General features: G+C 40.5%; 1 protein-coding gene across 1 annotated transcript in view; it reads right to left on the bottom strand.

Moving 5' to 3' along the window:
- aven (apoptosis, caspase activation inhibitor) overlaps positions 1-14972 on the bottom strand; it is a 38727-nt gene that overhangs the window by 3164 nt on the left and 20591 nt on the right. The window contains exons 3-4 of the mRNA XM_053336873.1: positions 4902-4972; positions 192-287 (exon numbers count right to left, since the gene is read on the bottom strand). Coding sequence (XP_053192848.1) covers positions 192-287; positions 4902-4972 — 167 coding nt within the window. The remainder of the gene's footprint in view (positions 1-191; positions 288-4901; positions 4973-14972) is intronic.

Here is a 14972-nt window from a genome sequence, read left to right as displayed (position 1 = left end):
AAATGTAAAGAAATGAATTTTGCATTATAAAAAAAACAAACTATCACTTGATTTTTCCCAGTTCAACCTCGGACAAGAAATCTGAATACTTAACAATTAAGATTCTTGAGAACTTTCTCTTGAGTGATCACAACGTGCTGGATGTCTAATGATGAGGGGATATGTGCAGGAGTTGTAGTCAGAATACCTACCTGAACCAGCTCAGCCTCCAGGTTGAGTCTCTGATGGAGGGGCACTTCTTGAAGGCTCTGGGCCAGTGCAGGGAGGTCTACAAACACTGCAGACATCTAGAAAGAAAAAAGGAGGTTTGCAAACAGGATCCACATAAGTTTGTGTCAGCAGATTTAATGTGTATAATACAAATCTTGTTCATATTTATGTTTTGCTTGTGCTGTATTCTGTTTGGTAACAGCCTATAATATATGGAACATTATTTATTAAGTAAAGTTGTGGTTGGCTTTTCGTATAACATGGTAGCAGAGGATGATTAGCAACTACAAAGTCCCACCAGGCTTTGACGAAGGGAAGCCATATGAAAGTTGGAAAAAGTAGCAATCAGGACGAGAGTTACGGAACTTGAAAAGGACAAGCAAGTGCTGGCTGTGGTTTTGGCACTTTCGTGGAGAGCACGAGAAACAGCGATGGAAACACCAGTAGATGACTTGAATAAAGATACCGGTATGAACATGTTACTTGCAAAACTTGACAATTTGTTTCTCAAAGAAGAAAAAGACAGAATCTATTAAGCTTACTCAAACTTTGACAAGATTACAAGAGACAGTAGTGTGTCAATGGCGGATTATATAATCGATTTTGAACAACGGTACTCCCGGATGAGTACAAGATGGAGCTTCCCGATGCAGTGTTTTCAAACTGCTGGATACTGTATGTCTGGACATGAAAGATCGACAGTTAGCTCTGACAGCATGCACAGACCTGACATTTACATCAATGAAGTCAGCATTAAAGAGGATATTTGGAGGAAAAGTCCCTGCATCCAGTATGGGAATCAACCAAGAAACTGCATATATTATGGAGCAGAGACAACAAAGGGCCAAGTCAAGCCCACAAAAGGATTATGATAAAACACCATTGCATGGCACAAATCCACTGGACAGGTATGGTCGAAGAATCAAAGCGTGCTGTTTGTCAATCCACATTTCACTGGTGTGGTTGGATAACTACATCAGTGGACTAAGCTGGAATAAACTGAACTACTTAAATAAAACAGAAACACTCAAGTTGTAGACCATTCAGATTTGGTGATGGAAAAGTAGTATATTCCACCAAGAAGTTGAAAATGAGCTAGGCAACAAAATGGATCAGAGACTTCTAAAAAGTTCAGGCATCAAACATTTTGCAAAAACTTGTGAGTGTGAAATATGTCAAAGATACAGTAATACTACATCAAAGCCTGCTGTTGGTCTACCATTAACATCTCAGTACAATGAAACTTTGGCTGTAGATCTGCATGAACTTGAACCAGGTGTGTGGTATATACATATTATGGACCAGTTGACACAGTCATTCTGACTACAAAGAAATCTTCTGAAATAGTGAAACACTTTGTCCATGACTGGATAAGTGTGCATGGTCCACCTCAGAAACTGTTCAGTGACATGAAGGAGAGTTTAACAATGATGACATGAGATACATGGCAGAAAACTTTAACATAGAAGTAAAGACAACAGATGGTTACATCCCATGGAGCGACACAACCCTCAACCTAACCCTAACAATCTCTGAGATCACAATGAAAGTAAAGACGAGCAATCATTGTGACTGGAGCATAGCTACAGTGATATATAGAGTCAAAGACGGAGCGACCTTACACACAGCTAAAGTAGGGCGTACAAGCAAAGCTACTGGTAAATACAAAAACTGGTTCAACAGCATACTGAACCCGCTAATCTTGCAGACACCACAGAGGCAACTGACATGTCAAGTGTAGAAAATCTTCAGGCAGAAACAAATGTATGATCATGAACACAGATGTATGTGAGGATGCATTTGTAACAAAGATGTATCATTTGACTTGGCAAAACATTAGGAGATAAAGAGCTGGACTGACAACAATGTGTTTGAGGAAGTCAAGGATGAAGGACAAAAGTGCATTTGGGTGTTAACCCTCAAAGACACAGGCACTAGATAATAGGATTTACACGATCAGGATTTTTGGGGCCCTAACCCTAACCCTAACCCATCACCAATTAGTGAGTTTAAATAAACCGATCACCGATCCGATCATGTGAGGGAGCAATATGTGTATTTAAATAACTTAATTTACTGTTTGCTTTAGCATCCATTTCGGTGCCTGATTAAATTTGTGGTGTTGAAACATTTTGCAGATGCTCCCCCACGAGGTACTTTAGTGTTGCACAGATTGCAAATAGCTTGTGTTTTATCTGTCTCATTTACTCCGAAGAAGTCTCACACCACTGATTGTTTGTTTGAATCCGACAGCTAATGATTCAAGATTCAAAAAACTTTATGATCCATCACATCGTGACAGGGCTCAAAACTAGCTATTGAATGGTGTGGAACTTCTTCGGAGTAAATGAGACAGATAAAACACAAGCTATCTGCAATCTATGCAACGGGAGCATCTGCAAAAAGTTTCAACACGACAATGACGACATTGATGGGATCATCGGCGGAAAGCCTACTGGATTAATACCTAAGGCACGACTTGTGGCTGGAGGTTTTATGGAGTTAGAAGTGTCAGAGCCTAAAAAGGATTCACCCACATGTGCTTCAGGGTCTCTTCGACTACTTCTGACAGTAATTTGTCAAAGACATTCTATGGACATAAAATCTGCATTTCTACAAGGCATGGCACTATCACGTGACATTTACATTAAACCCCCTCCTGAGGCGAGCGAGGGAACATTATGGAAGCTAAAGAAGTGAGTGTATGGTCTAGCAGACGCTTCCCTGTACTGGTACAAAAGAGTGGCAGAAAATAGTGATGACAGCAGGAAGAAAAATGCCTCAAGGCTGGATCAGGACTGGGCTGTAACTAGAGTTCTTGCCTGCCATGGGGATGACTTCATAGGAGGGGGGAGGGGGCACACAAAGTTTCTCCACAACTGTTATAACTCAGCTTAGATCTGTATTCCTCGTTGGTCGAGAGGAACATGAAAGCTTCTGTTACATGGGAATAGACTTTGTGACAACAGAAAATTGCATCAAGCATGTGCATCCCATACACATGGATCCTTCACGAGCTGTAGAACAAGACTCATCTCTCAGCGAGTAGGAAAAAGATCAGCTCAGGTCTAAAATAGGCCAAATCCTATGGGTGGCTGGACAGAGTAGGCCAGATGTAATGTTTGATGCCAGCAACTTGGCATCAGGCCTAAAAATTCAACTATTCTTACAATTCATGATGCAAATAGAATAGTATGTAAACTTAAGTCAAAGAAGGTATTGCTGATCTTCCAATACTTGGGCAGTGACGGTGCTTTGAAGATGATTGTGTACAGTGATGCCTCATTTGGAAATCTCTCTGATGGAGGTACACAAGGAGGACACCTTATTCTCCTAATGGGAGAGTATGGAAAGTGTTCAGCCCTTTCTTGGCAGTCTGTCTACACTCTTCTCAGAACTTACTACTGGAGATGCTAAAAACACTGCACCAGTAACAGACAATCATTCACTGGTTGGTGCCAAGTCCACAAAGTCAGTCACTGAGAAAAGACTCAGACTCAGAAATGAGCAGCATCAAAGAACTCATTCAAACCCAAAAGGTTCAGCAGATCCTTTGGTGCACACTGAAGAGCAGCTTGTAGACTGTCTCACGAAAAAGGGAGCCTCAGATCTCAAGCTTTCTTTTGAGAAAGTCCTGGAAGGGGTGTTCGGGGACGGAGCAGTGCGGTATGGGTATTGATGTTGTTGTTGAGCATGGCAACCATCAGTAAAGTTGTTGTTGGCTAACCACAAAAAGTTGTCCTCTTTTCGCATAACATATAAAGCTGCAACGGTAGTTTTTATTTGAGAATTCAGACTAGATCTAAAGGGTATAAAGTTACAAGGCGGGTGAAAACTTTGTACATAATTGGACTGTGTATGAAGTACCTGAGGGTTTTTAAAATCAAACATCAGATAGAGAAACTCAGTCGACCTCAGTCACTCAGTCAGTCTGTCAGGGAAGTATTGGTCAAATATTGGGATCATTAATCAAACATGAGGCTAAAAGAGTCCACAGAGGTGGAAAATCTTTCAGTTAAAATATTAAATCCTTTGTAAGTGTTACAAGTTGCGTATTTGTGTAGGTCAGCACTATTTGTAATAGTGCACACATGAAACAAAACGATGTAGTTCTTACTCTCTACACAAGAAAACGAGAGTTCAGGAATCATTACATAATCTGACTGTTTCACTGCTTTGTGTGCTGCTGGTAGAGACAAATTCACAGGCCTTTCATTTTGAGGCTGATGGCAAGATCATTTGTTTTGCAGCTATTTGGTCTGGTAAAAAAAAAAAGAAAGGGGGTACATGGAGGACATGGGTATCTGGACCAGATTTCATGACAATCCATCCAGTAAGTGTCGAGAAATCTCACTCAAAACTACAAATGTCAAACTCCTGAAGGGGGGGGGGGGCTATAGGGAAAATCAGTGGGAATCATTTGTACAAAACTATAAATATTTTATCAATGAAAACTCTTCTGGGCACTGTGGATATCTGCTCCATATGTCATGTCAATCCTTCTTACAGTTTATCTGGAATAAAGTGGTTAACTGACAACCAACCACCCATCAGACATCACCATCCATAGAACCACACCACTGATGTAATGTCTGCTTTGAGAGATCCATACCTCACAAAGTGGGTGAAATCCATAAGAGACAAAGAAGCAATGCAGAGTGGTGAAGACAGAGCCCAGAATATAGATTTACCTGACTGGCTGCAAATGAGTCCATCTCCCAGTCTTTTTCTTCTGAAAAGCGGAATTGAGTGAAGGAATCCCCTGAGAAAACACACACAGAAACATAGTTTGACATATCAGTGCCACAGTCAACTCCCTACAGTCCTATTAGTAGCTAAAACCTGGGTCTTACAGTTCAAATGAAAACGTATCCTGAGTTTGTTCATTTATTTTAAACACAAAGGCAACTCTTGGGCTGTGTGTGATTCTCTTGTTCATATAAGCTGAGTGAGTGGCCTTCACACCTAAAATGTGTGAAATGTGTTTCTCTGGAAAGCTGTCTATAGCTTTGTGTAAACAGCTGATCAGTATGAGAGCTAAAGCAGCGCAAGCACATGACGCCGCTTTGCTTCCAAAACAAAGACTGGTGCTCGTGGCTCCGCGCTGAGGCCTCATGATTTATAAGCACCAACTGCAGCGGCGACACGCATTCAAGTAGACGGTCGGCGTGTTTTGCATTCGTTTCAGAGCGGATGGCAGTTCGAAGATGAACACGAGAGATAAACTGTGTCGCAAGAGAGGCGCGGAGTGTGCCGAGTCGAAACACAACATCCATCACAGCTGTTTATCGGAGACACAGAACAACAGTTGTGAATGTGATGAAAGGTGAACTCTGTTGGAACATGGAGGTAGAAATTCTCTGATGCTTCATCATGCTGACACAGGTTTTTTTTTTAGGTCAAGGCAGAGGATTGCTTTATTGTTTTAAAAGGAATCATTTGACATTTAGGGGAATGCACTTGTTTATTTTCTTTCTTAAAGTCATACAATGGGTGATACCACTGTCAGGTCTGTGTATTAAATATGGAGCAGAAGCCAGGAGCTGAGTGGAAGCAGGAGAAATAGCCAGACTGCTTCTCTGTATTTTTTTGTGCTGCAACCAACAGCCTGGCGCTATAACCAATACTGTACACAATTCATTCCCACTGAAACCACTAACTCATTTTTATCTTTTATATAACTTAATTTTGCTTAAGCACCAAACACACACAAGAGATTAAGTTTCATGTATGTAATTAGTGACATGACATCACATTATAGCACAAGTGATGCAGGACTTTTGAGTCTGATACCGATATATGAGAATTTGAAATGATACAATAGACTATATCTATCTTCTTCCTCTCTCTTTTTTTCTTTACATAAACGTAAATGCAATACATTTTAATAAATAAGGATTGTGACCAATGTATACAGAGGAGAAAATAATTCACATCTAAATTATTTAGAATTCATAATATTGTTTTATAATATTAATTTAACATTATTTATAATATTTAATTTTACATATTTATCTTATTCATATATATTTCTGAACCTTTGAAACATGATTCATTGCTATTTAAAATTGAAGATTAGACAGAAAATGTACCAATCAATACAACTTCTTGTCATTTGGCTTGATGCACATTGTTGGCAGTTAAAATGCATACATGAATAAGACTTCTGCCTCTTGCAAGTACTTTTAGTGCAATGTGGGTGAAAAATGATACATTTTCTGACTTTCAGAAAAGAGTAGAATTGGCAGTGAGCAGGTGAAGGTTTTTTTGTTGGGTGGAGTCACACACAGCAGATATAGGTCAGTCTGCCACACACAGATGGTTGGTCAGTGGGAGACCTGACAGAGGAGCTGCAGTCAGTCACAGCCTCTCACTTTGTTCCTCTGCCCCGCGTGCGTTATATTAAAGACTCGCCGTCTTTTAGGTGGGACGCTCTGTGCCATCTGCAGTTGTCCTTGATTGTTTTGCTGTATGGGAAGTGACGGGGGTCAAAAAGGAGAGGCTGCGGGAGGGCTCTTTGTCTGCAGGCCTGCTGTCAAACAGCCAGAGAAAAGATGATTTATGAATAGAAGCATTATCGAGGTTACAATGACTGGGAGGCAGACAGATAAGAGAAGGAAATGGGTATGTCAGCTTTACGTGACGGGTGAGGGGGTGGATGCCTCTGTGTTCAACGGCCTTGGGTGTCTGATATCAGTGAGATCGACCGACTTTCACCCACACAGGTAATCCGGGCATATTAAACCTAGATTTAGTGGACAAGAAATCGAAAACTAGATCTCACACCTGGCTCACAGCCGCTAATATCTTAAGCGGATCATATATAAACAATAATCTGAGCGGCTCACCTTCAAAACAAAAACAGGGACCCATTACTGAGTGATAACATTCAGACAGCTTCAAACAGGTGATCTATAGTCAGCAAATTAACATTTTGGTAAGCAAGAGGGCAGTTTGGCTAAAATGAACCACAATTGAGCTGCATGGTGTCCTATAACTATCACATCATTTATTCAACAATACCACCAGTACCACTAATAAACCCAACTGAAGCATGAATTAGCCTAAACTTCTTTGTCCACATACTCTTTTTCACATGCAAATAATAGTATGAACCTTCACAGGTTATATATGTCTATAAACTGACAGCCTTAACATACTCAATGTTAACAGACATATGACGAACAAAAACAGCAAATTATCACATTTGAGAAGCTGGAACCAAAGAATGTTTAGAATTATTGCTTGAAATATGTCTGTAATTAGAAATGCTCAATTGATTATCAAGATTGTCAAGTTTGATAATCAACTAACAAATTGATGAACTGAATAATTGTTGAAACTCTACATTGCAGTAAACTGAAGAAATAATTATTAAGTATTTAATATTTCAAGTTCAATATATTTTTGTTGTTTGTAGTTAATGTTGCTAATGAATGAAGTCCCAGGCCAATATTAGAAGTGGACAATATGGATAAAAACCTCTATCACTATACAATAACGTAATTATCGACATCATCATGTCTATATATCGATTTATATGATACATGGATATGACCTTAGTTACCCTCCATTCTTCACTGTGCACGTCCTGAGTGGAGACTGCAGAAGCGAGTGGCGCCGCTTATATGGAATTAAAGGTAAATAACTCTGTCCCGGTACATAATGGCAGTCTGTGTTTTTACAGAAGAGTAGCATAGTAACTCAATTATTAATATTAATATTTTTTGGAAAATCAATTGAAAACATGCCCATTATGTCTTAATCAAGCAGCAACCACGACAGCTTGAGATTGAAGCCAATGCAGAAGTACCAGGGAGTATAACGTTACAACGATTTGGAGCCAGGTGTTACATGTTGGCTCCAAAAAATCCTGACTCCAATTGACCCCATTCAAAAAGTGTCAACTTCTCTCCAGAGATACTAATATGTTTTTTTCATTGAGTCATTATGGTCTCAATCACTAAACTTAGGCCCTCTAATAAGTATACTGGTGATAATTCTGTTAATTACTGCTCTGTTAATTAGATTTGAAGATGTGTAATGGGCTTTGATGTCTGTGGGTGTTGATTGACAGTTGTGATTGACTGCACTTTTTAATGTTGTATTTTTCTCAAATACGAATGTCGGTACCAGCCTAAAAAAATCCAGTAATTCTTAGCTTCTATTGGAATCAGAGAATGATGCATTAAAAACTCACTTCCTTAATTAGGCCATGATTTGTGTTTTATAATGAAGTGCAGGGAAACCTGTATTATCATGTCATTGAACTGTTATCTTTACACTCGAGTATTAATGAAACAGTTCCAGGAATAAGAGCGCAACATCCTCAGTTCATTCCTCTTGCTTTGTCGTTGTTCATGAATCTAAATGAAATGACTCGGTGTTAAAAGGTAAATGGATAATCTGCAATCAAGGTGAAATGACCCTTCAGCAGCGACTACAGGAAAGCAGCCCGACCTCTCACTCTCACGTTGACTCTTTTTCCGGCTCCTGCTACTCTCTGTTTAATATCTTTTCAGACCCTAATCCTCCTCTTCCTCCTCCTCCTGCTAGCTCTGTCTCCTTCAGTCGGTCTCTAACACACAGAATTGCTGACACCGGTGAACCGCCTCCCTCCTACACCCCGGAGCCCAGTGTCATCCTGATCTGTGTGTCCATGGAAATACCATCCCAGGTAGTTCGGATGCGCTGACACAACCATGGCAACAGCTGCCAGCGAGAATGAGAGACACTTCTGTCAAACCACCAGAAGACAGAGAGAGACAACGGGTTGGGAGGAGGGGTGAGTAAAGAAAAAAAAAAAAAAAAAGGGAAGTGAACAAAATGAGAGGGCGGTGAAGAAAAATGAAAGAATGAGAAAGGGAGAAAGAGAGAGAGAGATGGAGAGACACAGAGAGGGAGGGAAACAAGCTCTTCATACTTGCTCATCCAAACAGATCTGAGACTTAAATCCTCTCTGCCGTCTTGGCTGACACTGTTTTAACAGCACAATTTGACATCTACAGAGGATCTGTCACTTCAAATCTGTCATCGACCTGTGTGAAAAACAAGCCATGTGGTTCCCAATATGTAAAAACTGTGTGTAGACGCTCCACTAAGCAGTAACACTTACACTGATCATACAGCTGGATGTAAAGATCATCAAACTCCAATTCTTCCTTGGCAATGACTGAAATGTATCCATAGCAAAGAGTATGGTATCGAGTATGAGTTGCCAACTATTAAATTCATGAGTGATTCATGAGCGAATGATTAATAAATGAAAATGAATGAAAAAGTTGCAACTAAATGTGATTATCCACCATTTCCATTTATGTCATTATGTGTTTAATGAAACACCAGGAAATTGAGTCTCTTCCCCTCCATGCTGGGAATGCTGGTAAATATTGCTGTGATAATACTGCCTGCCACTAAAGCTCCTGACCTCACTGTACGCAACTGATTATAGATCAATTCACAGTTTAAATGATTGTCTAAGTGCGTCAGTGGCAGTTGGGCCGGTAAACCTGGCTGAGTTATTCCACAGTGAATAAACAGTGCATTAGTCATGCTGTGGGCTAAGTGGCTCGGCTGGCATTGTGTAACTCCTGTATAATGTGGTATCCTGTCTCTTGACATCTTGCTGGCTGAACCCCATATTAACAAATGTGGCTTTTTGCTTGCAACCCCCGTGGCTTCGCTGAGCTATCTATGGCTCGCTAATGCCGAGTCCCGCTCTCATCTTTTATATCGGGATGTGGTTGTGCGCTCTCGCTGGCCTCGCTCCCGCCTATGTGTTCCTCTCTGCTCTTTTACCGCACCACTCGACTCCACTCTGCTCGCGCCCCCAGTGCTGTTCATCTTCACCCCTCTCCTCTGTTCTGCTCTGTGAGACTGTCTAGCACCAGCATAAAGTCGGGATGGAGATAAGACACGCTGGATCTGCATCACATCGCGATGAACAGGTTGAGGGATCAAGGAAACCCATACAAATTGTAATGAGACAACTGCATCTTTATGACAAGTCAGAACAACTGTTTTTAGCAGTTGCACTTTGTTTTATCCTCCATTTGCAAAATTTAAGATCATTTTCTATTACATATTTCTGGGTTTTAGTCTGTTCGTCTGACAAAACATGACATTGAAATATGTCAACTTGGTGTATTTTACACTCTTCAGACATTCTGTAGAATAAACTGTTGATTGACTAATCTAGAGAATTACTTGTTTTATTTGTTGCAGGCCTGTAGCTTGTCTGATTATCAGTCATTTCTCATGGGTTTATTGTTGGCTGAACTGGCCACAGAGCAGTCCTATAACTTCAAATGCCTGTCACTTACTGACAGACTGACTGAGTGATGAAGTTACACCACTGGTCGCCTCGTGGGTTTCCTCGTTGGCCATTGCTGTTTCAAAATGATTTGGTGCCAACACTAACTTTCACTAACTTGCCGATACAGATCCATTGCTAGTTAGCATCGCTAGCATTAGCCATACTGTGCTGTGCATTGCCCATAGATTGTATACAATAAGGTGTTTCCAGTTTAACAGCACCATGCAAGGCAGGTGACACACGTTTATGGTGTTTCTGCACTCTGAAAGACGTCACAGCACAGCTATAGTCATACAGCTGACACACTGTTAGTCTAGCCCTAAAAAAAATCTTGGTGGGAATCTTGCGATGTTTATGAAACGTATTAACAAATCTAACCAAAATCCATTACATAGACTCTTTTAATCTTGTTGAGATTCATCTTCTTGAATCTGATTATTTTGTCTTACACCAAAGTTACAGCCTCAGTTAGAGAAGAACTTTGAGGATTTGCAACATGAGGATTATGCTACTTAATATGGGCATCTCAGTATCTGGAAGATGATGCTATTATTAAGTGATTTTACTGTACAGACATACAGTGAATAACATCTGTAAATACAAACATCCCATAAGTATCCTGGATTGCATTTCTACCAAAAGCCTCTCATCCTGTTTGCCAGAGCATGCTGATGTCACTCTGTCGGTTGCTGAGCTCACAGCGCCACACACACGACAATGGACATCTATGATGGTGTGGCCTAGTCAATAAGGGTGTAATCAGCCACACCTTAGGTATACAGTTTGCTGCACAAAGGCAGTCTTCTCAATGTATACGTCTGCAGTCTGGTCGTAACCTTGATTAGCCCTCTTTTCTGAAGCAATGAGTGGTTGAACAGAAACAGGAGGGACACGTAAGGAGCAACAGTAACACTGCTAAGTCTCTTGTAACACCTGCAGTGAAATGTTGACATTTTATCTGACTGGAAAAGGAACACACACATTCCCCGCTCCCCCTTCCTCCTCCATTTGCTAGTAGAGTAATGGCGTGTGATCAGTGAATGATTACTTCTTTTAAACTGCCTGTCGTGGCAGATCCTCACTTTATAAGAGAGGAGATGGAGCAAGACGGTTCATAGAAAACTGAAGAGAAATTGAGTGTTATTACTATTGTGACAAAGCCCAATTGATGTGCTTGCTAGCACTGTGTGACTTTTAGAAGTGGGGCAGGATGGAAGCTGTAAGAAAGAAGCGTAAAAAATGAAGAAAAGACTGAAGGGATGAAGGATGAAATGGTGGGAAAAGATACACAGAGCTGAGAGAGAGCACAGGAAAGGCTGTTCGGGGAAACTTCTTATTGTGATCTGTGGAGCCGATCGTCTTCAGAGAACTACACTACCTCCAGCATGCTCTCTGTCACGCCTTTTTAACCAAACCAATTAGCCCAACACGACACTTCGCTGAAATCCACTACGCGTCGATAAATCACTGTCTCCACTAATTGCAATTAAAATCCAGAGCAAACCAGGCGAGACAATAAAGACGGCCGAAGCTATTTACTCTTAACTTTTAATGGTGATTGTGTGAGGCTGTGTTTATGTCAAAGTCATATCAGAACGGCTCCAATCCACCCGAGGCCCCGTTCTCATTAGGCATGTGTTTTATTGGCGTGCAGCTTGTTTGGTGGTAAGAGGCCACGGTTCAGCCACCACCTACCTGGGATCTAATCGATCATTTTCAAACATTTGATGTAACGTCAAGTTTAATTTTCAAATTAGGGTCCTTTCTAGATATCCTTAGGTCAACTTATGTGTTGCTTTTCATACGCATTAAATGAGGGACTGCTTTGATCAAAAGAAATACGTGGTACATTAAATCCTCCCTCTACTAGTGAAGCAACAAGGATATTCTACTACTATTTATTTCAGTGTTGTAACCACTTCACTGTATTCACATTTAAAGGGGACCCATTATGCTCATTTTTGGACTCCACTAGACTTGTTTTTCATGATTCACAGTTCAAAAAGATTCCTTATTCATTTTATAATGGCTCTTTATGCAGACCTTCAGTTCAGCCTCTGTCTCTGTCTCTTAATAGGTAGTTTTAGCTCTTGTCTCTTCAAAGCCCCCCCTCCTCATGAATCCACAGATGAAGGTAAATTGATATTATTTTGAGTGCTTCCTACCAGCTAGCAGTTTACACGTTGATCTGCAAATGATTTTCTTGATTAGGGGAATAATTGTTTTAACGTTTTGTCTGAATAAAAGTCTAAAATAAAGACGTTCAATTAACTGTCATCTATGATGAGCAAAAACAGCAAATGTTCACATTTAAGGAGCTGATACAGTCAGACCTTCTGTACTTTTGCTTGAAAAATGTCCCATTTGAGATACTACATCCAGCAATTATTGGAATTTTTTGTTCGAAAAATGTCTAAATAGATGAATCAATTATCAAAATGGTTGCCAATTAATTTTCTGTCAACTGCCCACTGCAGCTCCATTTTTTAAAATTAGCTCTTTATTTGAGGAATGGCAACACAGCTCCAGTATAAGGGGAAACGCCAGTGTAGTGCGTCATCACGAGTGATAGAAATATATTTTGATCTAAAATGATTTGTTCAGCTGGTGGAGACTAAACAAACCGGACATAGTGACGAGTTCATTAAATGACAATTAGAAAGTGACCTGTGTGACATGATGACAAACCAAAGACTCCCCAGTGTGTAACAGTGTCAGTGACAGCGATGCAAGGAGACAAACCACATAATAAATTTGATCTTGGAATACAATCAATACAAACATCAATTTCAGAGCTAAATAGCCTATTATCAATCTTACCAAACAAACAATGTTGAACAATACCTGTTCTCTTCCTGTCGTTTACAGTAACACAGCCTCACTCTGGGCCCACAAAGAGCTGATGGAGACTAGCAGGCTAATCAGGTGAAAATGAGCGTGTGCTTTAGGCTCACATGAAGCCTCCCAGCCCTGGTCCCTGTGACTGAAATAACCCATTGGACTAAGAGTGCTGGGACATCTGGGTCCCTCATTTACACAGATGCAAGCAGCCTCAGCTATAAGATTAGCTGAACAGACATGTAAACAACAGGGGTTGGCTGATAATCAATTATTTGCAGACTGAAGCAGCTTCAGTGAGTGAATGGAGTGTTTCGAAGGTAAGGCAGCAGATATTGCCGAGGTAGTAATCCTCTACGCTAAAGTGAGGAAAACACCACAATCTTATTATCTATTTCAATGATGACAAGTATGCCCATTTTCCCAGTCACACCACTGAAAATGCCCCCCAAACGACAAAGAAGAAAACAGACATTTTGTCGTTGCTATATGAGTTCCCTGCTTGTTACATCTGTACCTCAAAGAGCCTGTGATCGATGGGCTTAAGGGGATCCACTCCAGTGGTGGAGAGAGAATGATGGGCTCTTTAGGCTACTTGCCATACAAACAAGAAAGTTTCTTTGCTCAACACCCTTTTTCTGTTCTGAGTTACTGCATTGCCCGTGACGTGTCTGCAATTCATGAGGGGAACAGGAGAAGTCTAACTGGAGAGCACGCTGAGCAACTTTGCTTTCTGCACCACAATCTGGTGCTGCTGAACAGGAGCACATCACATCTCAGTCAAAATTTAAGTTTTACTCATTTTAATTATTCTAACTTTCAGGAGCTATATAATGGGTTAACTTTATAAGAAGATTCTGCTGGGAGCTCACTACTCTTTTTGATTTAAGATAACATTGAAAGGTTCTCCTAATTAAATGTGTTTAAAGACATTTCAATGAAGTTTTGTATTGGAATTTGGGCCATTATAAATGTTGACACCGAGATTTGCGATTCCAGATATCAGTTATCGGTTGCCTTGATTACTAATATTCATTATCAGCCCTGAAAAAATCATATCAGCCGATTCCTAGTAAACAGCTGATAATGATCAAGACTGAGCTTAAAAGGGGTCAAAGTGTGAGTGAAAAAAGCAGTCTACTCTGCATTGTTTGATGCTAAAACACAGATGCATCAAGAGCATACGGAACCGTTTTGCTGTTTGGCTGATGCAGTTATTTACCTTAATATGAATGAGAATCAGACACAATCTTTGTTAAATTCATTACATCAATGGGAAAGGAATGGCAAAAGAACCTTGCCAGCTTTTCTTCTCTCTTCACAAAAAGGCAGTCAAAGGCTGCAGGAAGATAAGAACAATGCACCCACTGGCAGCTAAATAAAGACCTGTGGATTGTCTTAAATAAGCATGAAACTGCCAGAAACCATGAGTGTCTCAATCCGTTGAGGACTCGAGCGGATGAGATGTGACAGCCACCACAGCGCTTAAATCCAAACACGATATCCAGACCAGCCACCCCAATGATCCACTCACTCTAGAAATACCAAGTTCCCTTGTTCTTGTAGTAAAATTCATCAAAGGACACTCACAACTGTCGCAGTCTGGCTA

Source organism: Scomber japonicus, chromosome 17, assembly GCF_027409825.1.
Source record: "Scomber japonicus isolate fScoJap1 chromosome 17, fScoJap1.pri, whole genome shotgun sequence".
Taxonomy (NCBI): domain Eukaryota; kingdom Metazoa; phylum Chordata; class Actinopteri; order Scombriformes; family Scombridae; genus Scomber; species Scomber japonicus.
This window is presented reverse-complemented; position numbering and strand designations above follow the sequence as displayed.